The 25,393-nt window shown below is 41.8% G+C and overlaps 1 protein-coding gene across 2 annotated transcripts in view; it reads left to right on the forward strand.

Moving 5' to 3' along the window:
* Positions 1–3,103: 3,103 nt before the first annotated feature.
* RASA3 (RAS p21 protein activator 3) overlaps positions 3,104–25,393 on the forward strand; it is a 131,454-nt gene continuing 109,164 nt past the window's right edge. The window contains exon 1 of one of the 2 annotated variants that reach the window (XM_048327276.1): positions 3,104–3,370. In XM_048327276.1, coding sequence (XP_048183233.1) covers positions 3,316–3,370 — 55 coding nt within the window. In that variant the 5' untranslated portion in view covers positions 3,104–3,315. The remainder of the gene's footprint in view (positions 3,371–25,393) is intronic. The other variant, XM_048327285.1, reaches the window with a different exon arrangement.

A 25,393-nucleotide genomic window follows, 5' to 3' on the forward strand; every position in this document is an offset into this window, starting at 1 on the left:
TTTTTGCTGTTTTTAAATGTTGGTCTGTTCCAACTGTTGCTAATTGATTCCGCGGGCATCTTGGTAGTTTCTGTTATGCTTAAGTGTGGAAGTTGGTCGTGCTTCACTACATTTTACAGGAAAGGCTGGGTTTATGGTTAAATTTTGCCACAGCTTTCCTGGACATATTTATGCTCTTGGCAAAGCTAGGCCATCCTGAAAAATAGCCTGGAAGTGTAGCCATGGGCAGGTATGAATTGCTAAAGCTGCCCAGCATGCCACTGTGCCCTAACCACACCTGTGGACTGGGATGCTTTCTGATCAGGTTGCTTATGATCATGGGTAAAGAATTTCCAAGTGACATGGCTTACAGGCCTCTTGTTTTTCATAATACACAAGTGGGAGTCATGACAGTGTATTTTTTTTTTTTTACCCAATAAATATGTTGTGAGCACCAGCGTTAGCACAGGGAGAGGTTGCAAGCAACACCTGAGGTTAGAGTGTGGGAGAAAACCAGCACCTCAGATTATAAGGTGAATTTATGCTGGGTCAAATGACATTAGATTTGAGGTAGTGGGCTTTGACTGCAAATTTGGGTGCACATAAAGGGGTGGGAAATTTATGTATAGCTTAATTTTTGTGAACATATAATGACTGTATTATAGCTAGAGATATTCTTTCATTTCCTGGACATAAAGGATATAGGTAGAAGAGCCATGGCTGACTGAAAAGAACACAATGGCAAATTGGGAAGGATAGTCTGTTCAGTATCTGCTGAGAACAACTCTTACAGCAGCAAATGCTGGGAAGAGAATTGAAAAATTGATTTTTTTAATGACAATTTTGGGCTCAACCTTCTGCAGATAAGAAAAGGTTCCAACAGGGAAATGAGGCCAGCTGAAGTCCTTTTGTAGCAAAGGCAAACATAGAAGTAAAATATTTTATCTGAGATGTCCCTAATATTTAGAGCATGGAAGCAGATTTCTCCCTGATATTGAGGAAGATTTATAAGGATCCTAAGCATAGGATACATTTACCTTTGCTTATAGCTAAGCATTATCCACTTGCTTATAGCTGTAATTCTTTGTGCCTGTGTACAGCATTGTGTGTGACAGTTGATTGCCATTTTTCTTCAGTGAGATGGCCCAGTGGGCTTGTACTTACTTTGTACCAGTATGTTCAAGGTGTGTGCATGTGTGGTGAAGGAGTAGAAGCAACAGACTTTGTATATTTCTTTTTATATCTGAGCATGTACAGAGTGTTAAAACAGATGTGTATACCCTAAAATTGTTTGTCACATTTAGCATCTGAGAAGCAACATCAAGTTAGCCAGTCTGAGACAATGTGCTTAAAATGTGAGCTCTCTGATCAGTATTCTTGTAGTTTCTGTTCAGACTGCTGCTTGTGTTGCCTCTTGTTCAGCTGGAAGGTGAGACAAAAACAGGGGAATCAGAGGTATTGAGACAGGTGAAATTTGGGTTATGGTGCAGCAAATGCTAAAGGTTATTAGGGCAGGGATCATTGAAGGTATCTTGGGGGATGCAAAGGACCAGCGGGCAGAGGAGCTGAAGTGTTTCAGTGAGCTCGGAGCATTATGGAAGAAAAGATGGCACATGGCGGAATGGGTGTAATGAGGTTACAGAGGACATTGGGCATATTACAGCGAGGAAGAAGGAATTACAGCATGGATGTTGGTAAATGGAAGCCTGTACTTTATAAAATCTCTTTAGAGTCCTGTGCTATAAAATTATTTTTATCCAATTACGTATGTCACTTGGCTATGCAGACAAGGAAGATACAGTAAGTCAGGCAGCTCCTTAAGATAACTCACTGCTTCCTTTTTTGGCTGTGAGCGTGCCAGTTTCCTTCAGTTAGGCCCATACCTGTGTGGGAAACTCGGATGCCTCAGGCTTTCCTACAAGCTGACTTCCTCTGCTATTGTAGCTCCCTCCCAACTTTTCATTTGCTCTTCCATATTTCAATATCTCATCTTTTACCTTTCTTTTTTTTTTGTAATAAATGGCATTTATTATGTGTTGTGTCTTCCATGATTCAAGCAATGATGGATTGCTCAACTGTATTCATCGAGCTTGCATGCGCAATTTCTTTGGTACAGACTTCATACTGTGTGGGACTGACTTGCCTTCTGATTTCTTGCTGTCCTTCATTACTAGCTTCCTTCTTAATGCATGTACAGATTGTCCTCAGTGTGTATGCCTTTCTCTCACTCTTGAAATTAGAGCTAGAATGGGAAAGTACTTAGTTTTATTATTTTTTTGTTTGCAGGCTTGAGAAAGAGCATTTTGTGGTACTTCTCAGACTTGCTGGAGTGTGACGTCACTGGGCTGCTCTGCATAGGGATGTTCCAAGCCCCTTTAGGGAGGATTGTGACTGCACCAAAGGTGATTTGATTTTTTAGTTTTTGAAATAATGTAATCTGTAGACCTCCACTGAACTTCATGCTCTGCTTTTGCCAGACCTTTAGGGAAGCTGTATTTCAATTACTGACTTTACAAGAACCAAAGTTTGGCACTGAACACTGACACAGGTATTATTTCTTGCTGTTTAATGTGTAATCATGCAAGTCTGAAATCTGAATTCCCTGCTCTCCCCGTGCAATCAGGTAGAGCCAGCTTTGCCGCTGATCAAATGGAACCAGGAGACAGACTGGCCTGCTCCCAGCGCCCAAACGGGTTTGTTTATTTAATACAGGACTTCTTTTTCTCACTAATGAATGGATTTCAACCTGGGGCATCGCTAGTGCCCTCTCTTTATGGCTGTGTGGGAAAAGAGGACTTGCACATCCCTCCCTCCCTCCCTCTCTCTCGCCATGACGCCAACGGCTGCTCCCGGCGGCCGGTCCGGGCCGGCACTGGAGAGCGGCCACAGAGTTAGTCAGCCCTCACCCTCCCCGCGCTGCCCGCTGGGGGTCCCGGCGGGGCGGGAGCGGCGGCGGGGCCGGGCCGCGGGGAGCGGCGCTCCAGCTGTTGCCGCGCTCCGCGCTCCCCCCGCGCGCTCCCCCGCCCCCGGCGGGCACCGGGCCAATGAGCGCCGCGGCCGCCGCCCCGCCGGCCAATGAGGGGGCGGCGGCGGGGCGGGCGCTGCCGGCCCGCGGGGGGAGACGCGGGTACTGCGCTCCGCTGGGCTGCGCGGCCGCTCCGTCCCTCGCTCGCTCCAGCCCGGTCGCGGCGCGTCCCGAGCCGTCCGGCCGCCCTCTACTCCTTCCCGTCTGGCGGAGCATCTCCCTTCCCTCCTCCTGCTCTGTCCCCGCGCTTCGGCGGCGGCGGGGCTCCAGCACTGCTGAGTGTCAGGCGCAGCGGCGGCGGCACCGCCACCATGGCGGTGGAGGAAGAGGGGCTGCGGGTCTTCCAGAGCGTCAGGATTAAAATCGGTGAGGGCGCGGGGCAGCGGGCAGGGAGCCCCCGCTGGAGCGGAGCGCGGCGAGGCGCCGAGCGCCCCTTCGTGCTGCCCTGCGCTCCGCATCCCGCCGGGGGAGCGCTGGGGGCGGCGGGGCGGGCGGTGCCCGCGGCCCGCGGGAGCTCCGCGGGGCCGTGCGGGGCGGGCGGTCGGTGCCTGGCAGGCGCCCGGTGCCGCGGGGACGGGCGGACAGCGCGGTGCGTCCGGCTGGCGAGCGGCGCCGGCTGGAGTCCGGGCAGCCCAGGATATTCGAGGATATTCGGCGGATTTCGCGGGTTTTGTTGTGTTTTTTGTTGGTGGTTTTTTTTTTTTTTTTTTTTTTTTTTTTTTTAGGGTGGGTTTTTTTTTTTTTTCTTTTTCATTTTTGTTGCTAAGCTACGCTCTAGAAGTTTGAAGGCGGTCACCGAGTCTCAGCACTATGTGTCACTGGCAAAGCTGGTGCGAAACTGGCCCAAAAGTGGCTGTGTGCAGGAGCCGCTGTCTCAGCCCCTTCCCTCGGCGAGGGGGACAGGCAGGGGCTGCTGCCGCTTCCTCATGGCTTCCTCCGACTCGCGCTTTTGGAGATTCGCTCTTCTTCTTGCTGTTGAGCGAGTCCCAAACCACATTATTAGAAAGTAAGCGACAGATGTCAGCGAGTGGATTAAACTCTCCCTGGTCGAGTTCTGAGTGTGCCGGCTGGGAGGGAAATCCCTCGTTTCCGTAAGACAATCAGTCCCACATGCCGAGGGAGCAGTTCTCCCCAGGATGGGGCGCGGAGGCTGCGAGTTGCAGGGGAAGTGGCGACGTTCAGTGCCAGGCTCACAGCGGTGGGTACCGAGGACGTGTGGCTTCCTAATAAAGCTCTTGTAAAATCTCCCTTTGCGTTTCCCTGCGTTCGGAACCAAATTTGCAGCCACCAATTGCCGTGTTAGGTAAAACTGAAACGTGACATTACATAAAAAATCTCATTATTGGATAGTGGCGTTAGCATTTCAAAGAGACCATTGCTAGGATGTTAGTTAATTGTCAGCAGATAGTTTAGTAATAGCAGTTTTTAAGAGTTAAAATTTTATCATACAGACCAAAAATTATGTGTTCATTTTATGTCCTTGTATACATACAGAAAATAGATTCAGTGAGACTACAGAATGTGGTCGGAGGCTTGTTCTCTGTCTCTTTTCAAAGAGGGGAGGGGAAAATAAAAAAAGGTCTTCACAAGGGAGAAATCCGGACACCATGTGAGTGATGCTATTGCAAGTTGTTCCTATCTGGTGATTTTTAGTAAAACGGGTAAGAACACATCTCACGTTTATGATGATGAGTCGTGGCTAAGGTGTTTGTGTTTGATTAGTTGGAGTTTTTTTGAGAAGAAAACAGTGATGTTGTTATACCTAAGTGATTAAAGTCACGAGGGTGTGGGATTTTTTTTTTTAATTGTAGAAGAGGTCGAAGATAATAACAGCAGCGAAAGTCTTGAGATTAATCTCATTATGTCGCGGACTAAAGTTAATCCTGCTGCTGACTTCAGTAATCGGAAGGGAGCCCCCATCAGAGCTAAGCACTTGATTACTGTAGAACTGCAGCAAGGATCCCCGCTGTTTTTTAGCCTGGATAGCGAGCAGGAAAAGCCGGGCGCATCCCGGGCGCAGCGGTGCTTCTGTGGTGCCCTGAGAGCGGAAGGTGTTTCCCGGAGGATGTGGAGGACAATGCCCGGCGCTGCGCCGCTGTTCCGCCGCTGCCCGGCAGGGGGCGGAGCCGAGCGCTTCCGTCTGCCCGCGGCCAAGGGACGCGCAGCGCGGCAGCAGCGCGGCTTTCTGCCGCTCGTGTTCAGAAGTCACACTCCTTTCTGTAGCTGACTGTCTCTTGGGAAATTTGGCAGAAAAATAGGAAGTGGCAGGATTGCTTTGATCGGTTGGGGGAGTTTTTCTAATCAGACCGGCCTCGTAAAGCAATCTGGATCTTCTAGAATTTGTATGTGGAAGCTTGTAGGCTCCCTGCAAAAAGTCCTGTGACTGGATCTGAAGGGAGGTCACAGACTCAGAGGTGTTAGGGTTGGAAGGGACCTCTGGACATCATCTACTGCAAACCCCCTGCCAAGGCAGGGTCTCCTAGCATGGGTTATACAGAAATGTTTCCAGAGAGGGAGACTCCATGACTTCTCTGGGCAGCCTGTTCCAGTGCTCTGTCACCCTCAGTGTAAAGAAGTTCTTCCTCATGTTGAGGTGGAACTTAGTGTGTTTCTATTTATGGCCATTGCTCCTCATCCTGTTGCTGGGCGCCACTGAAAAGATGGGGAACGTTGGAGGGACACTACTTTTTTCAGCTATTGCCAAGAGTACATTTGTCTTTTAGCAGTTCCCATTCATGGAATGAAGTTTCTCTTTTCTCTAGTGACAGGAGGCTTTGGATCTTTTAATGGATTAAGAGACAAGTTATTTGAGGGCAAAAAGATAAGTCATTTCCCATGTCAATTTGCTTTGATTTTATCATGCTGTAGAAATGATCAGTTCGGTTCTTTGGGAGCTTGTTTCATGGCCAAGCTTGACTGATCTCTGACTTTCAAATACTTTGTGCTTGATCTGGTAAGATGTTTCCTTCTCTGTAGCACCTCTGCTGGCAAATCATGAATAGGGACACTGATATACAGGTGTGCCTTAGTATAAATTGGATGAAATGTAGAACTGCTGCATTGAGGAGTCAGTGCAGAGTGGACACCCATGTTGGCATGCTTCTCTTAGTGGGGAGGCTGATGCAGTTGGGAGGCTTCTGGCTGTGCAAAACATCTGTAGCCTAGAGATGTTTGAATGCCCTAATGTAATGTACTGCTGTGGCTGGCTTGTCCTGTATTTCCAAGAAGCTGCAGGTAAATGAAGGCATTTTCTTCTGCTCATATAACTTGTTCTTTTGGGACTGATGGGCTTCATGGAATCAGCCGTATTTAGCTAAGTGGGTAATTACATCCTGGATCTCCTGAATGCTTCCATGTTCTGAGGAGTGTTGTTTCTAGTCATGCTTAGATTTAGCTTGAGCCATCTGTCTCCTTTTTTGAAAATATTGAAGTTCTGAAACAGTTGAGCTTTGTAGGAAGCTGCGTGTTTGCCTCACTCAGTTGAACTGACAATGGTGTGGCACCTCCTTAAGATGTCTTGTTGTGATGAAGTTGTGGAGCAGCAATGTGAACTCTGTCAATGTGGGTACCAGTGTTAAGAGGAGTTGTTACTGTGCTGCCTCTTGTCCAGTTTCTTTTGCGGTTAGTTGAATTGAAAGAATTTAATGCCTGGCAACTTCTGCTCATGTTGCAAAGAAGTAATGTACAGTAGAGGAAAAAAAAAAAGTAGTACTTGTGTTAATGAATGTGCTGTTCAGATGTCTAGTTGAAATTGATTTATTTTGGCTTTCCATAACTGAAACTGTTGTGCTTATGTCTTTTTTTTTTTTCTTAATTGAAAATTATTTTTACCGGAATCCCTCATACATAAACAAAACAATGTGTCGTGTAAGACTAAACAAACACTTCCTATAAGATTACCACTTTGAGGAAGTGTGCAGTGCTGATATTTCCATGAGTCAGTGTTTCAAAACCTGAAAGGAAACAACATAAGGCTCTATGGCTGATGATTGGCTGGAAAAACTACAAAGAGTGTCCTTCTGCTTGACAACATGACTTTTGTTGTACTGTTAATATTTAATAAATATGCTGTACTTAATTGCTACTTTTTTTCTCCTTAAATGGCATCAACTATTAAACTTCCAGTTGAAAAAATAAAAGCTCATGTTCAGGGTTTCTGCTGTTGAAAGCTGTATACTGACTCGCAGAGAACCTGCTGCCAGATTTTACTTTGTGAAATTGTTTATACTTGAAAAATCTAAAGCAACAGCTCATTTGTAAATTTTCACTTTAACAAGCTTTTCATGTCCCTGAAATCTAGTACTGTTATACTTGGAGGCATTAGGCTCTGCTCCAAAATAATATTTTTTCTAGCAGTAGTAGTCCTTGTTACAGCTCTGTCTGATAGTTTGAGAGTAATAATTGGGACAGGAGGATATTGCACACTGAGAGTTTACTGGGGCTGTAATATAATGAGGAGAACATTTTGCTCATCATTCTGTTGACCTGACAGGTAGTAACAATCCACTTGTGCACTGTGAGGGCTTGTTGCACTTTAAGGCATTCATGAATTTCTAAAACTTTCTTTTATCATCTTTGGAAAGGGTTATTTTGTGGTTACAAGGTGTTGAGGTCTTAGTCTAAAATGTGGGTATTCCAGCAGCATAAGCTATCCGTAGCATTAAGTGGGATCAGAATCATGAAGCAGTGAAATATTTGTGATGGAAGTTGCCTACTACCTGATGTAGGTTGGCGCTTTGCACACAGCTTACCCCGTTCTAAATTCACCCCATTTTCTAGGAGCTGTAAGACCTTGTTTATGTCCAGTTGACAAAATGAGGATGGTTGGTCTGTAGATGCGCCATCTCTTTGCCTCTAATTCTTGGTGTGCCTTCTTTACTATTCATGCAGAGCTATGTAGTTTAAGACACTGTGAAAGCAGTTAAACTTTTTGAAACTAAGAGTCTTGGGTGAAGTCAGGCAGAGTATTTAGTTAAGTGCTACTTTACTGGTGTTTAAGCAGCTCAGTTGCCAAGAGAAGGTTTACAGGCTTCCACCATTAAACTTGGTACAGAGTAAATTCTTGAGAGATGTCTCTGCATTTCCAAGGCTAAGAAGAAACTTATCTTGTCCCTGACAAATGTAAGGTCTACCTTAAGTCTAATAATACTAAGGTTGTTCAGGGAAATCCATTTTATCTTGAGAAGATGTCCCTTTTAATATTGTCTGCTGGGATTTAGTGCCTTAAGTGGTTACTTGTAGAAGTAATTACGACTAAATATGTTCATTGCATAATACTGTAAAAGGATTTATTCCCATTTAAATGGGGCAAAAGGTTGCTGAATAGATATTTTTAGAATGAGATAATTTTTCCCAGGTACCTTTCTCTCTCTTTCTCTCTCTATATATATGTATATTTGTAAAAAAAAGAAAAAATTATTATTTAGGAAGTGTAAAATGTTTCTTATAAAGATAACAATGTTTTTTTCCTGTGTTTCTAAGTTAGAGGACCAAGACGTAAAGAAAGGAAGAAAAGCTATTTGCATCTCACCCTGAATATATTAAAGACTTCTCAAGATCTTTTCTTCACATTAAAACATTAACAAGTACAGTTTAAACTGATGTTGCATAGGTAAAATAAAGTGGCAACTTAATGTTCTTATTGATTGACTGTAGCAATGCTAATTAAGGCTTGAGTCTCACAGGCTATGGAAGGTGCAGAATGGATCATGCAGATTTAGCTCTGCTGGTTCAGTATTTGAAATTGCTAAATTTGGGTTGTGTTCTGACCAGCTTGTGTTCAGTGTGCTGAATGGAAAAGGTCTGGGACCAGTGCTATTTCTAGAGGCAGGGTGCTGTTGCTGTTTGTGGACTGTCAGGAACAGCCGTGACTGGAGCAAAAATGGAGAGCATATTTTCTGCAAGTGAGAGAAGGAAACAGAGGTAGCAGTGGAAAATGCTTCAGTGAATGTAGTTTTGAATAAATAGAAGATGCTTGTGTTTGGGGCTGCCAGCCTGACGTCAAATTCCATAGCCTTCCATCCATATCCTTTTTTTTAAGTAGAGAAGGATTCATATATGAGGGGAAGCCAATGTGTTTTGGTTTTCAGAGTGTGTAGAGGTAAATTCACAGGAGTGAAACTGTTAAACAGATCTGCTCAGGGCCTCTGATGTCAGTAAGCAAACTCTTTAGTTTTTTTGGTCTTCTTCTGGAATTGGTACGTTTGAAAAAACTGTTATTTAATCTCTCTCATGAGAAGTAGGTATTTTCTTGTCTCTTCATGGAAGTGATTGTCTGGTGGTCGGAGTACCAAATGCTCTTACATAAGGACATATAAGTGCTGGATGTCTTAGCTTTGGAGTTTTCCAGAAAATGCTTTTGAAAACTTCATTGCCTTGAGTAACCCTTCAAACTGATTGATGTTTTTTGGTGGTTTTTTTTTTTTTTTTACTATTTAACTATCATTGGTTAAAACTAAATTTTTAGTTCTGAAATTGCTGGGTTAGTTAGATGCCAGCATTAGCTTCTCTTGCTCTGTTTTTTATATGTCTGTTCTGCCTGATCCTGTTCTTTGTGTTTTGCATATTGCTTCAATTCTGTTTGATAGCTGCAGTCCAAAGCATGAAATCATGATATGCTAACCCAAATTAGTAGCTTGATGCTGCTGAGAAGGCAGGTCTTGTCTTTCCCCTTCCCTACTCATCTTGCTTCCAGCCATGAAATGCTCTTGGCACACCTGCTGTTGACTGATGCTCCTCTGCTTGCAGAAAAGAAAATCCAGTTCAATTTGCAAAGCAGAACCAAAGAATGCAATCTAATTTTCTTTTCAGATTTAGTTTTCTTCCATTTTAGTGAGCTGAATCTGTGCACTCCAGTGGATGTCAGAGCTGTCTCTGGACAAGTATCCAAGAGTTTGACTGGGAGTGTGCATATGTGAGAAATGAAATTGGAGGGGGACAGCAGGTGCATCCCTGGCTTTTGTGTCTGTGTACTGGCAGCGTCATGACACTGCCTGACTCTTTCTATGCTCTTCAGTCCACTCCCTTTCCTTACTATAGGTTTTCTTGTTGGTGCTGTATTTGTTAGCTGCCAATACACACCAGCTTGGGCAGCTGCTCTGGAGAACAAATGTTAAAACTCCAGTGAGGACGGCAAGAGGATTATCTGACAAACTGATGTATCTATGTCTCTGACCTTCTGCTTGAGAACTACTTGAATCTCACACTCAGTTCAGGAGCCTTAGCTGTTTATAAAGGCTTAGGTGTTTTAGTTGGTATTAATTAATAGTCACACATGCTTCCCCATTTCTCCATCACACACTTGTCTTTTAAAGCTGAGGCACCTAATGTTGGTTATCATATTTATGCTTAAACAGAACTCCCCCTCCCCTTTCTTTGCATCAAAGCACGATTTCTACTTATGCAGTTATGTTGTCAAACACTGTTATCATATGAAGTCATTTGTTGCACTGATGCTCCCATTTAAGGAAGACCTTCTCATGTAAACACTGGAGAGTGTTGCCTACACCGAGATTAGAAAATAAATTTAAAAACCTCATCAAAAATACCTTTGATAGTATTCGTCAGGTTAAAATTCCCTCTATCCTTTCTCACTGACTCATCTCCATTACAGGAGTGTAAATTATGAATAATTCTGTTAAAGCCAGTAATTGCACTTCTGTGAGAGTCGAATTAAGTCTTTGAGTATGTCATGTAGCAATTTTTTTTCGTGGAGGAGAAAGGATGAGGCAAAATCCACTTTGGGTTGAGGAGTACTTAATACCTCTCATGTTGTTACAATTCACTTTGCAAAGGGATGTGTTTGGAGAATAAATCTTACAGCTAGCCCTTGTGAAAGCAAGAAGCCTAAAGTAAAATCAGAGGCTTGTAGACTTTGCTGCATACAGTAAAAGATGTAAATATCAGTTGCATATATTGATATTGCACATACTGATCAGACCAACAAATGTTCAGCCAAATATGTCAAAGAAAAATTAGTATGTGTGTACCAGTGGACTATTAATGCTTCTGGGGAGCAAGTCACCTAAGGCTTGTATTAGTAGTCAAAACATGCATTAGTAAGTCTTAATGCTGTGCTTTTAAACTTTCTAGTTCCGGAGGTTTATATATTTTGTGGTTACACCAAGGAAAAACTCAAGCTTGGAGTTGGTAACAGGTTGTGTTTTATTAAACTGAAAAGCTGATTGTGGTCTTGCCCATTCTAACCTTCTGATTTTACTGACATTTACTAAACCTTATGAAGTGTCTGTTCTTCAGCAGTGTCTGATTTCTTCAGCATCGTGGACTGGTGACTGATCCAAATAAAAGGATCCAAATAAAAGCTTTGTTTTGGAGTAAAAACAAAACAAATCTAACTTCCTTCCTCTCCCATCCTAACCTCTACCAAGGGAAAAGGAACTTCCCTGAAACTTTGCATGTTGTTTTCCTCCTGTAGAAGACTTTCTGGGTGAAAGTTTTGTGAAATGAGATGTGAAGCTTCAAAATTATGAAGAACTGGAATACTTTCCCCCTGTTTTCCTTTCACAGATTTTAGTGGATCATTGCCAACTGTAAAACACTTTAAATATTCAGTGGAAAGTTTGAGGTCTTTCAGGTTTGTTTTTTTTTTTCTTTCCCCCTTCTGCCTGAAAGGGAAAAAGTGTAGTGTATCTGTATTTTTGAAGTCTGTTGAGGAGAGAACACAAATGTTGAGGACTTACAGCCTGGTCTGACTTGCCTGACTTCTGAGGCTGATAAATGTTTCTGCTGTTCAGTTTTCATTCCAGGTGTCTGAAATATCATTTTTTTCTACTTGACTAGAGACTTGTGCATTTGCCTGTTATTACCTCTCAGGGAGCACTGGGGCAAAACGAAGGTCCCTTCATTAGCCCAACAATTGAATCTTGCTGTTCCCTGTCTGCTGGGGTGTGTAGCTGTGACTGCATCGCCATTGACTGAAATGGATTAGTGTGATCTGATGGTAAGAGGGTTTCACTTATTTGAGAATGACTGGTAGGTTTGAACAGGTGGCATTGGATGCAATGTTTAATTTGCATAAATATTAATGTACTTTTATAAGCTGCTAGTAGGTGGACGAACATGAGATGAAGTGTCTCAATTCTTCCATGTGCAACGAATGAAAAGTCTTGAAGCTGGGAAGAGCACCTATTTCTGTGATGAGGGGAGGAGGGGGACACACAGACCTGTGTACCATAAGATGCATGCTTAAGCTTTCTTTTCATATGTTACAGTGACTTTAGGAGGAAATATGCTTGTCTGTTTGTCTCTACACTTGCTACTAAGAGATTTGAAAATCCATTTAGAAGTAGTTTGCATTGGGAGGCCTGAGTTTTTGTTTCAAAAAAAGGAAGATGAAACATTGGAGATATGTTACACACGGAGAAGAAAGGTATTTGAACGTGTGAAGGGGTTTTATTTCCAGGATTTTTAACCTGGAATGTTTTTTGGAATTTTTTTTTTTTTTTAACTTATAGATGTAGGAATAAAGTTTCTACGTGACTGAGAACTTGTTTTATGTTATAATATTTATATTATTTGCAAATTTAAATTCTATTTAATTCCAGTTGCATGGAAGGCATGTATTATAAATCAACTTTACTGTTTTTTTAAATGTTATTTGCTTTTGAGTTTCATTCACCTTTAATGTTCCAAGTATTGGAAAATGGGCAACTTGAACAGTTGTGTTTCTGTTATTGCTCTTTATACAGATTTCTTATGTTCAAATAAAGCAATTCAAAAAACCACATGAACTGGTAGCTGAGTTTTAAACTCCTTAAAAATAGGAGGGAGGGGAAGAAGTTTATTTTTATTACTGTTTCTAATTTCTTCTAAAAATATTTCTATTTACAAATTGTTTACAGCTACTTACTTTTGTTCAAGAACTCTAGAAAACACCAGTTAGTGGTAGCTTTTTACAAGGCTGTAGTTGATTCTTGCTTGTATTTCCCAGCTGGTGTTAGAGTACATCTGGAATCTATGAAATGCCTTTCTTTGTTCCTCATTTCCTGTTTCATTGAGTACTACAGTGCAACATTCTGAAAGCTATTTCTCTTAGCATCTTCTAAGATGTGCATTTTAAAGCAGTTAGTGAGTTCTTAAAGGTAGTTATATGTGCTTGTGTTTAACAGTGTAATTGAACAGTGAAATTAAAGTGTATTATGAAACTTCTCAGATGCTTTGTTGTCGCATTTCAGTGAAAAATAGTTCTGTTGATTTATCTGGCTGTCGTTCAGCTTGTAGAATTGTAGGAAGAAGGATGGTAGAAATAGAAGAAAAATCTGGTAGGCAGTACAAAAGCTGCCTTTCTTAGTCTCTCTGTCCCTCCCTCCCTCTCCCTGCCCAGGAACAATCACCAGTTTGTAATGGAAAATTAGATCTATTTTGCAGGAGACACAGGGTGTGACATCCTACAGTTGCTTTTAGATTCTGGTGACTGCTGTAGAACACATGAACACAACCTTCGAAAATTGAGTTCTGACAGTGTGGCACAATTTGAGAGTTGCGTCTAAAACAAAATGAAAACCAGTCCATCCTCTCCAAAACAGCTGTGTTTAAGTTAGATTTACTAGTTGGAATTGCACTGTTGCAGATAATTCATAGTCAGTAAAAAAGAGAGGAGATGAAATTGTCTAACAGAATTGCTCTCATTTTTTGCAAGTAGTTGTTCTGTTCTTCCTGAAAAAGATTGTGCTTTTATGCATACTTTATGTATCTGAGTGGCTGCCCCAAGTTTTCCAGAACAAATGGAAGTTCTTCATAGTCCAGTGGTCGGCTCTTCTGTTGTTGCCACTTGCCAGCTGTCAGTGCTGTTTCTGAGATTGCAGCTTTTGTTCTTCATGCTGTCTGTAGCCATGAAAACTCTGTAGTGGTACAATATATGTTGAAAAACTTCTTCACAAAGCATCTGCTCTTAAAATGAGATTTGCATTGGAAGCATTTTTTTTTTTCTTTATAAATGCACTTGCTGTTTTCCCTTTCATTTTTGACTTGTGGAATATCTCTGAAATGGCAGAATTTGCTCTCATGGAGAACTTAATATTGGGGAAATATTTGTCTTATTTTTAGCTGCTTTTAATACATTTTAGCAGAGCTAAGCAAGGAGTGCTAGCACTGAGACCTGTCACTCCTCTACAAATCTGATCAGTACAGTTTCTTGTTTTCCTTTGATTTTTTTTTTCCAAATGTCCCTAACAGCAGATGTATAACTGATTACATGAAATAGGTTGTACATGGAGGTAGTTGTGCATTATGTTTATTCTACATATTATAAGGAGCTGAGGGAAGTGCTACTTGTTTCCCACAAGGTATGCAAAAACAGTGACAGAATTGTGAAACTCCAGCAGTTGTGTGTCTTTCAGCAGTTTATGTGGGTACAGAACGTTTTTTAAAGTTCTCATGTCTTCTGTACTTATATAAAAGTAACTGTACTGCTCAGTGTGGCTGAGAATTTGGTAAACCCAAAAGCCATTTTGGTCTGTAGGTGATTATTGTTGCTATTAGACTGTATTTTGCCCTGTTTCAGGGATGCAGTAGAGGTCCTATAGAAAACTTGCACCTGCTCTGCTCAAGTCAGAGGAGCTGTGCTCCTGTAAATTTTGTGCCCTGCTGAAATTGTCAGTAAGGTCCTCGTCTTGATCTATGCAAATTTTCAGCAGCCTAGACCAAGCCTGGTCCTAAGAGAGTTCCTTCAGACCACGTATCCCTGCAGCACTGGTTCATTAACCTATTAGTTCAGTTCCTGAAATGATAAGTTGCATTTTCTCTCCAAGAACATAATGTTCAAGTTCTGAGTTTTGTGTAAAGTGTTCCCTGGTAGATAAGCAGAAAGGACCCATCAGCTATTTCTGCAAATGTTCTGAGGCCTGTTCCTCTTTATAAACTTGTAGTGACATTTATAGTGTAGATATTTGATGTTAAAGACTTTGGCTGATGTTGCATAATATTCAAATTTCAAATTGCTAAGATACTGGAAGAACCACATTTGTGCACTATTAGCATTTCTTGCCCTAAGTGTAAGGTAGGAGTTGACCAGCACTACTCTTACTCCTGTAAATATTTGTCTGTAAATATTTGTAGGTTGTTCCACATAATAAATTTTGCTACATGCTGAGGGCCAGCAGCTCTTGGATGACTCTGCTTGACCGCTGTGAACACCAGAGTACCCACTAAGAGTGTACAATACTTGGAGGCAGGAGCTCCAGGTAGTTGCTGCAGAATAAGCTTAGGTGAGTAGTGCTTCAGAGATGATGATGGCTTAGAAAGGAGGTCGTGGTCAATGGCCATAAATTCAGCTCTGTCTAAAGCCGGGAGAACTGTTACTGCCCCTTCCCTCTCCTACTCTGTGCGGTGGTGCCTGCAATGGACTTCAGGAAATTGGTGTTGCATGTTAGAGTTGGGAGGAACTAGATTTCAAGATAGTGTGCCTCTCCCTACTCCCCCATGGCTTCTTATTTTTTGGGCCTACTAAGCAAAATTGCCTGAGAGGGAGGAAAAAAGCTGATTTTTATTCAGACCAATACTCCTGCCTGTCTGTTTTTGAATGGTGATTCTGTGATTTTTGACAGGAATAAAAAGTGCCTCGGGGAATGTAGAATGTTGCAATAGAGCAAAATAATTTCGGTAAAAGTGAAACTCTAACAGGCTGATAATTAGTGTGTTTTGACACCCGATTCTGTGACAGTATTCCAGAAAGTTGTGAGTTTGAAAATGGAAAAAAAAAAAAAGAGGTGAATTACTTTTAAAGCCAGCTTCAGTATTAAATGTAACCAGTCTCTGTAACAGTCTGGTGGAAAATGTTGTCTTTATTAAAAGTTTCCTGATAACACCTACAAATTTTTGGTATGCTGGTGCCTTGCTTCTGGTAATGGGAGCTGGTAATCTAGTCCTGGAGGTAATTTGTACTGCATGCTCTTGAACATGGGCTTCACTTTCTTGTGCAGAGTGAACCTCTGGAATTTAGGGTGTATTTTTCTCCTAGTCCAGTGGAATCTTTTTTCAGGTTTAGTTGTGCTGTGTGAAACTCTTTTAAATGTTTGGCGACTGAGCTATAGACAGAAGTACCAGATGCTTGTAAGGTGGGTCTGTACTTCAGCACGACCATGCACGCTGCATTGGGAAACACATAGGAGCGAGTTCTCTGCTTAACAGACCATGCACAGGGGCAGAATGAAATGGGGTCAGGCATGAATATCTTATCCAGGAAGGGCTTAGAACCAAGTAAGAGCTTACATGTCTGTGAATTAGTGCCAGGCGGCAGATATGCCAAAACTCCTCTGGCCTTGCGTGGGGTTAACTCAGTACTACAGAATGTGATCTGAGAAACCCACTACTTGTTTGGTGAGAACACTGGGTATGGGGCTAGGTCTGATTCCCTGTTGCTCTCCAGAACTGCACAATACGAGATGTGGACAGGATCTTCCACCTACTTCCTTCAGAGTATGGAGTCAGCTGTGCCTTAAAGACAGGAATTTGGTTCCCTTTGTACTTCTGGAGGAGGCGGTGATGGCGATTTATCAGTGCTTTTGTTGTATTGTAGGTATAACATTTGGTGTCTTCAGTGTCATGGTGAAATGCTAGCATATTTTGCAGTGTATATATCTTCTGGAGTATCAGCCTGCAGGAGATAGAGTTGGGATATTTCTCTTGGGGTAGGTTGGGTTTTGACAGAGGCAAAGCAGTACACTTTGGTCTAGTGCAGGTGTCATGTGCATTTATGTGATATTTTTGCCATTGTTTTGGACATGGAAGCATGCCTTCCCCCGCCCCCCCCCCCCCCCCGACAAAGTGTTTGAGTGTTTGTTGCTTCTCTGTCCTCTGTGGTACACCTGAAACCAACTGTGCTGGTGTACTGAGCCTTCACAGCTGCGGGGAGAACAGGGTGTGGGAAGGATGAGCCATAGCCCAGCCAGTGTGTGCTACTATTTTTTGGGTGGTTTTTTTTTTGTTTTTGTTTTTGTTTTCTTTTTTTTTGCTTTGCATTGCATTGCTTTCTGTTTGTTGAATGATAGTTTTCTTTTGGGAACATGAGATTAGCACTAAAATAGGCCATCATAGGATGAAGATGACGACAATATAAAGCTTCTAAACATGATTTTGAGCCAGTGGGTTAGCTTTACTTTAATCAGGATTTTAATTTTTTTTTTTCAACGATCATTCAAGTAAAATCTTTGGAACAAAATAGCTTAATATCAAGAGTATGTTTAAAGTATTTCTTTTGAGGAATGGAGCACTTGGATGTTGATGGGGACTAATGTGAATTCTGTTGTAGGGCTGTGATTGAGAGCTTTCGGGGGGGAAAAGGGATGGAGGTTGAGACTTTTATAAGTTAAAACTAACTCAAAAGGATGCTGCTTACATCATCTATGGTATTAGTGATGGCTCTGAAAGGTCTTTAGTTATACCCAGGCTTCAGAATCATATCAGGAGTTATGGCTTAGCTGTAGACAGTGTAATCACTGTGATACAAAATTGGTTTGTACTCTTGTAATAATCCAGATTGGGTGGTTCAGCCCCAAACCTTCAGGATACAAGACAGTAAGTTTGACCTAGCCCACTTAATTCATTTTACAGTCTCCTCAGGTGTATTTTTTTAAGTTCATTAATTGCCTAATTAGCCTTAATGATAAATGAGTTTTTTTGCTAATTATTTGAAAGACAGCCTGATTTAGGAAAGTCACTGAAACACATAGCTGCTGTTCTGCCTGTAAAACAGCCTGGATATTTGTCTCACCCTGACATTATGATATCAGACATATGTCTTCCTTTTTGCTCCTGGCAGCTGGAAGCAGTGTCTAAAAGGCTTGTATTGTTTACCCGTGTCTGCTAAGCACCGGTGAGCTTCCAGAGTCAAACACTTGAAATTGAGGGTTACCATCATGAGGGTTGTTTATTGTAATCTTGAGTCTCTTTGTGTGTACATAACATTCGTACCTTTACAGGATTACATCTTTACTTTTAGAAGAAAAAAGCTATGCTGCTTTCAGCCCATGGGATGGGTGATACTTGTGTAATGAGTAATTATTCTATTATTATTAATAATTTATCATAATTATCATTGCCATCATCTGTATTCTGTTCTTGTAGTGGAATACATGGTTTCCTGCCCATATGTTTAGTTCAAAACCTGCTCTGGCATTGTTGTTGAGCTCTTTTGCTGCATTCCGTACCATACAGTGGAATTTTTAATCATCCAGCCTTTTTCCAGGCAGAGTTGACTCTCTTAAGTGGGGGACAGGATAGAAAAATGGTATTTATCAATCATGGTGCCAATTCCCGTCTAATTCTACGTTTTTCTGGAAGGCAATTTTGTTGAAATGGCAAGGATCTTGGACCTGAATATGTATCCAGCCATTGTTACTCCATTGTGGTAATCTTCTTTCTTCCTGCTTACTTCATTCGTGATGTGCCTTCCCCCTGCTGAGGTGTCGAGTGCAGGTGCCCCACAAGCACCTCTCCCAGCTATATGCAGAGATGGAATCGACTGGCTTTGGTGAAGCACTGCCCAGAGCGATGAGAGAGCCCTGCCAGGGGAAGGGACAGGGGAGGACAAGCAGGATTCTGTTTCTCTGCCTAGCCAAGTCTTGCTTCCTTCCTTTCAAGATCCTGTTCTTGTCAATCTGCACTTGGAGTCAAATGCCTTCTGTGCCTTCCTGACATGATAGGGCTTTTGCAGTGAAAGTCCTGCCTGGCATAACCGGTATTGGAGAAATGAAATGCAGTACTAGAGCAAGTATCTCTCACAAGGATCAGAGAAGACACTGATTTCTATTCTCTGGGATTTTGGGGGATTTTGATTGAGTTATTTAAGGTCAAAAGCCAAGGGCTGCCTAATACTTAATTTTGACATCTGGACATTTGCTGGACAAGCTGACTTCTCCTGAGTTGGTGTTGCCTGTTTTAGCTGAAACAGTTGAGGGGAGTAGGAAGAGTTTAGCAGAAAACAGCTTTAGTACTCCATTTGGGTCTGAAGAATAGAAGCTAAAGAGGAAGCTATTATTAAGAAACTGGTACAAAATTGTTGCTTTTTCTTTCCTTTCGCCTGTGTACCCATCCTCCCCTGCTTGTTAGACTCTCCCTGTTGATCTGCAGGATGTAATACAGTTTTTGCCATTCTGTAAGCTAACAGTAATGGAATTTCGAGCACTGCGCTACCAAGGTCTCAGTCCTGGTGTAGAGCATTGTTTTGTGCAAATAACTTCTGTTCTAGCTACTTGGAGTCTAAACAATGTAGATAACTCTGCTATAGCCTTACTAATAAATTTCATTTTGTATTCTAGCTGCTTACCTTTTTGAAAAGCTGCTGTTCATTTACCTTACAACATAACCTTTTGCTTAGCCTTGACAAGTGTTGTCCTGTTCTGAATAACAATGGTTAAATACTCCACTGATCATTGTGACCTTACTAACAGAACTCCAGTGCCCTGCTGGTATAAGGGTGTGTTTTATTAATATTTAGAGCAGAACTGAATGAACAAAAGATTAATTTAATGTGAGGCTATCCCATTCCACTTGTCACGGAGCACAAAGTGGATTACTTGGTTAAAAAAGGCAGGCTGGAAGCTGAGCATGACAGCAAGGCAGGCAGAGCAGTGATCTTGCCAGTGAGGCGGGGAATCATATAGTAGCCAAACAAGGTCCATGATGTTAGTCAGGGTCAACCAAGAGCCTGGTGACCACCAGAGAACTCTGTAGTGGTGAGTAGGTCCAAGGTAACACCGGAATTTAAGTCATCAGGGTAGAGTCTGTGTCAGTAAGGCTAATGGTTGGGCACAGACAAACCTGCAGAGCTCTGACAAGGGCCAAGGGTCTGTCTGAGCTGGAATGCAGCCCAGAAGTGGGGAAAGGTGCCCAGTGAGGCCTCCTCCAGCGCTTTCTCCCGGGGCTCCCTCCCCAGCAGCCTGCTCTGAGTTTTCACAGCTGCACTGTGTCAGAGCTGGCCTGGAGCCGAGGCCTCCAGACCCCCGAGGGCTGGGGGAGAGGCTGTGCTCAGCACCCTGGCACCGCTGGTGTTTGGGTAAGATCTTGTCTGGGCTAGCCTTAAGTCACATAGAATCTTCTGCAGTTCCTGATCCTGAGATAGCCATGGTGTGAATCGTAAAGGGTGAAAAGAGGAAGTGGGGAGGCAATAGCAGAAAATAGGTCTGCATGTTTTGTAACAGTGACTGAGGCAATAAAATGCATCCTGTGTATGCGAGGGGAGCCAGCCCCCCGTTGTGATTCTTGCAGCCCCTGTGACTTGCATTGGATGGCGGGTATTTCCACAGCTCTTTGTGGATAAGGGCAAGTGTGGGAGGCACTAGGTATTAGGTAGCTATTGCTACAGTATGTTACAGTGATTGCTAATTAGACTGTTGGGATGGACAGAAAGTAAATGCTCTTGAAGTCTCTTCAACCTTTTGCAGCTGTGTTTTTGTGCCTTTATTCATCCATGTACTTTGACTAATACCTTGCTCTCATTCTATGACATTTTTTAGTGATTTATTCTTCTTCCCTCTTTCTGTGGTTTGAAAACCATGTCTGATTTTTGTGAAGTTTCTGGTGCGTGCTCTTACTTCTTTCCAGGCTGTGTCAAGTCTTCCCTTACATCATGTCAGCAGTGTTCTGTTGATCAGCAGAAGAGACCTATTAGTTCAATGTCGTTTGTTTCCTGCCTCTTTTCTTTCTCCCTTCCCCATAAGGATTTTTTTAGAGACTTCTCTGTGTTATTTCTGTGGGAGCTGTGTGGAAGGAGTCTTTGCAGCAGACAGAGGATTGTGTAGAAATTAGCTTATGAACTCAACCAGTGATTCTCCCTGCAGACCTGTACTTAAGATGAAAGGGTTGGGTCTGTTTACATTCGAGTTTCCTGCTGCTTTCAAAGACAGTGGTGTGTCTCATAACAGCAGTACTCCTTCCACAGAAGGGAGAGTAATGACCAGTGTTGTATAGATAGGCATGTGGTTCCCTGTCTTCCTCTTTAGTTCTGCCTGGTTAAAAGAGTTAGAAGTTATCACTGTTAATGTTTTTTGGGTTTTTTTCTTCTTTCTTGAAAAGGGAATGATAACTCATGCAAAATATTTTGAATTGTAGTCTGAATGCATATCATGGTAAATTCACATACCGGAGTACTATTAAATGCATCTGGGGCTTGTTCTGCATAATCAAATTGCTCAGAGATTTTTATCTTCTCTTAAGATGCACACAAAGTCTGCACTTTGTGTGTTTAGTAATTCCTTGCTGCATGACATCAAGCATTCCCATATGTTTAGAGATATCTTGCTTGTGTAAGAGCAGGGATATGACAGGCAATCAAGTTAAGCAAATATTAAGGAGACAGCAGTTGCAGGGTTGGGGGGAGGAAGTTCACAACTGTTATGTAAAGAAAGTGGTACAGGATCTCCCAAAACAAACTAGCAGAGAGCACCCATGAGATGTGTTCAGTAAGTTATTGAATGTTTCTTTATAGCATGGCTTTACTGTTAGTGCTGGAATTTTATGTGAGTTTTTAAGTGCAATGTTGATTCTGGCACTAAGTTAGATTAGGTGCTCCTTTGAGCTGAAGGGTACAGCAAGGAGGTGGAAGTGGAGAGAAGTTGAAAGGAGGGCTTATCTGGTTTAAGTGGCTTTTTCCTCCCTACAGGGAAGACCACAGAGCTGTACTATCTATTCACTAAACATCTTCCTCTGGGTGTGAGCTGTTGGTAATTTGCAGGTCTTAATGATAACAAGTGAGGGAACTTTATTTTAGATAATCGACATGATATAGGTGGTTGTTGTAAAGCATTTTAAATGGGGATCTGTGGGGAGCTAAAGGATGAGGAAGGAAGCTTGTTAAAGAGGAAGGAAGCTTGTTAAATGGGTGTCCTTCTCATTCCTGCAAGTACAGTGTAAGTGGTTAAAGCTCAATGATGTAATTGGATTCCTTGGCAGATTTATTTTAGGTGGTTATTTTGCAGTTATCAACTGTACATGTGCCCCATCTCCTTCCATTTAAATGTAAGCCTGACTGGCAGCATTTATGACTTCTGATTCCTGAAGAAAATGAGGCAGGATTTATGTTTAAGATTTGGAAATTCAGTTCTTAATCTACAGGACAAATTTTCAATACATGTGTTTATGTCTACTTTGCCTTTACCAACGGGAAGAGACCTAATGGATGAGGTACCATTTGAACAGGTTTGGGTGTGGATCTGATAATGAGAAATGGTAGTCTGGGTGTCATTTACTTGAGTTTTGTGTTTCACAAGATGGTAAGGATTTGTTGGTTTGGGTTTTTTACCTCTGCAATATGAACATGTGTCAACTTTGGTTAGCCATGCCAGCAGGAGTTACACAACTTACTTGGAATGGCAGACTGTGCCGGACAGAGGATATCCTGTGAATTTGAGAATGAAGCTTGTAGATGATAAATGCCAAGGCAAGAGTTAATTTAGCACCCACTTTCCATAAATAGAGGAAGTTGATTCATACAGTCACAGCTAGAGAGTACATGAATATGTCAGAGACTTCACTGTCTTGCTTAAAATCACAAATTTGCTGAATAATGTGGTGGTCAAGTTGCAAAACTCAGTCTTCTACCCTTAGAATGGAAGTCAGAAAGATAAGATGGCGTGGAAGGAAATATCTTTTTTTGCTGTAATTGTTCTCTTTCACTGCTTGGCTCTTCAGTACACCAAAGAGTTTCACTATTCCAGACACTTCAGATATATTTATGATCTAATAAAAGATTAGCAACATGTGATATTTGATTATGGTTGTAGAAAGAGAATAGAAAATTCTTTCATCTTGGATAAAGCTGTATCAAAACCCAGCAGAATAAGTAGTGAGAAATGAAAATAAGGTTTTTTAAATGTCAGCTGAACAGAGACAGTTTCAAAGTTAAAAGTTGCTTGCAAGTTGTGTACGGTTTTCATATATCTCTATAACACGTAACTATACAATATAAAAAAAATATAATCTGTAGCAGTTACATATATACAGCAGTTGCAGTATATATTATGCACATTATGATTGTATGCAGTGTATTTTATTAATATATGCTATGTATTATTATAGAGAACAGTATTTCAGTTTGTAGATATGCTTTACTGATCACAAGTGTTGCTGTTTTGAGGCACATTGGCTTCAAATTATGGCAATAAACATGATGGGTGGAAGAATCACAGGGACTATGGCTTGGGTTATGCTGTCAATGATAGGGTTGAGTGTATCCAGAGCTGGCTTTGGGACCATCTCTGTTTCTAAATGTGCTAACCATCTGGCACAATTTATGTATGTGGTTTGTTTTATGCTTGAGGTTTTTTTGAAGGGGGATGAACAGATATACATAAACATAAGTTTTCTTTTGGACCAGTTTTGCTGTCACTGTAAAGCTGGTGTCTAACTGCTCTGGTTATTTACTTTCTAGTTTTTTAGAAATGTTAACAGAGTGGGTGGTGGAGGCTTGTACCAGGCACGTAAATGGAGTAGGAGAATAGAAATGAGTGTATTTCTTGGCAGATCTGCATTGGGGTTTGGAAAGTTGTCTGGATTGGCAGAGACTACTTTGTTGGCTTTTAAAATAAATAAATTCTTCTGCCAGGAAAAAAAAAGCTGCACCTTGCAGTTCTTCAATGTGTACCAGACTGGAGTAGTCACTTCCAGGAGTCTTCCCAGAAAAATGGTGAAGTGCTGTAGCATTGTTTCCTTCACTGTTCTAAATTTGAGACTGAGAGGCATTAGTAGATCCTGAAACCTGAGCTGGTAGTTCAGGGGTCTGTTGCATACTGCATTTCAGTGCTAAGCATATTAGAAAAAAAAAAAACTTACCCTAAACTGTTTCCCTAAAGTAGGTGGTCAGAAGCATAGCTTTCATTTGTCCAAAATGTTTCCTTTGGCTCTAAATTGGGGCTGTAGAAGCATAACCAATTGAGGATTCATTGCTGTCTGTCCATAAATGCTGATGGTTTGGTAGGAATTGTTTCAACATGCGGTAGCTCAATAATACGTGGTCTCCCTCAATGTGTGTTTAAACTGTTACAGTGGTGTATTTATAGTTTCTTAAATTCTACTCTTAAGCGGATGGAATATGCATGAAATGCAGTTGATGGGCTGCAGTTGAGCCAGACTGACACAAATAAAATCCCCTCATTATGTTCACAGATATAATTAGTATGACTTTAAATATTTTCCTTGCTGTTTTCTACCCATATGAATCTTGGCTGAAGTTGCTAATGATTATTAAAAGCATACACCCCTGTTCTCCACACCTGTAATTGCACTGTCTTGATGTTTTGTAGGTGTCTTGATGCTGTCAGGCTTTGTAGGTGTTTGAGAGGAGATAAACAATGTTTTCAGTGGTTTTGTAGGTAATCTACAGCAACAGCTTTGTGTTCTACACAACATGCAGTTTTTCTGTGCAATTTGAAGTATTCTTTGTTCTGCCCTTCTTCTTGATGTGTTAATTATGCTATATTGTACTAGCAAAATGACATTTGGCATCAATTTATTTTTACTATCCCATTTGGAGATGCATGAGTGGAAGACATCCTGTACAAGTGTCATGTTTTAGAGTTAATTTTTAAAATTATCTAGCTCTTGTTATGTTGCCATCTGTTTTCCACTAGCTTGAAGAGGAAACAGCTGTTGTGAATAATCTCAAGACAGTATTTTTAATAAAGTCTAATAGGTCTGCTTACCTTCAGTTTGCATGTGCATCACAGGGAATGACTGTGCTGGCTCGGAGGAGAAATGTGGTTTTGCAGTAGGAACTGTAATGAGTTTGGTAAAGCAATGATTCTGACATGTCTCCTCCATAGCTGGATTTGAATACAGCTGGAGAGATCAGTGTTAATGGGACACACTTCACTTGCTATAACTGTGCATTATCTTGCAGAGGGGCTGTTATTGCAGCTTCTGCCCTCGAGTGCAGTGGCTGGCAGGCAGCTGGGGAGCTGACAATCTGCTGATCCAATGTAAACACCAACTCGTGGCCACACCATGCCATCTTCAGTGTGCTGAGCCAGGGGAGGCAATAGCTGTACTTGACCTGAGGGAAAGCACTGGAGATGGAGAGCCAGTGAACCTGGCCTCTTCAGCTGACAGTGTGCAGTTCTGTGGAATTAGAGGTAGCATGTGCATCAGCAGTTGATAGCATTTTGGGGAAAATATTTAACTCTCTGATGGAGAATAAGTGTTACTGATGGTAAGTAGGGTATGGGTGCGCTTGAATAGTTGATTGCCTTGTGGGTTTCTTGTTTGTATTTTAGACTTCATTTTGGTAAGGAGTGAGAAACCTCATGAAAGAGATGATGTACCGTATAAACTTCAATCACAGTGGTGATTCAACTGAATAAAGGGAAGGATAAATGAAGGTAGAGAAGCTGACTGTCAAAGAATGTCTTGGAAAAAAGTTCAAATTGGTTTATTTGAGCT

This window comes from Corvus hawaiiensis, chromosome 2 (genome assembly GCF_020740725.1).
Source record: "Corvus hawaiiensis isolate bCorHaw1 chromosome 2, bCorHaw1.pri.cur, whole genome shotgun sequence".
Lineage (NCBI taxonomy): Eukaryota > Metazoa > Chordata > Aves > Passeriformes > Corvidae > Corvus > Corvus hawaiiensis.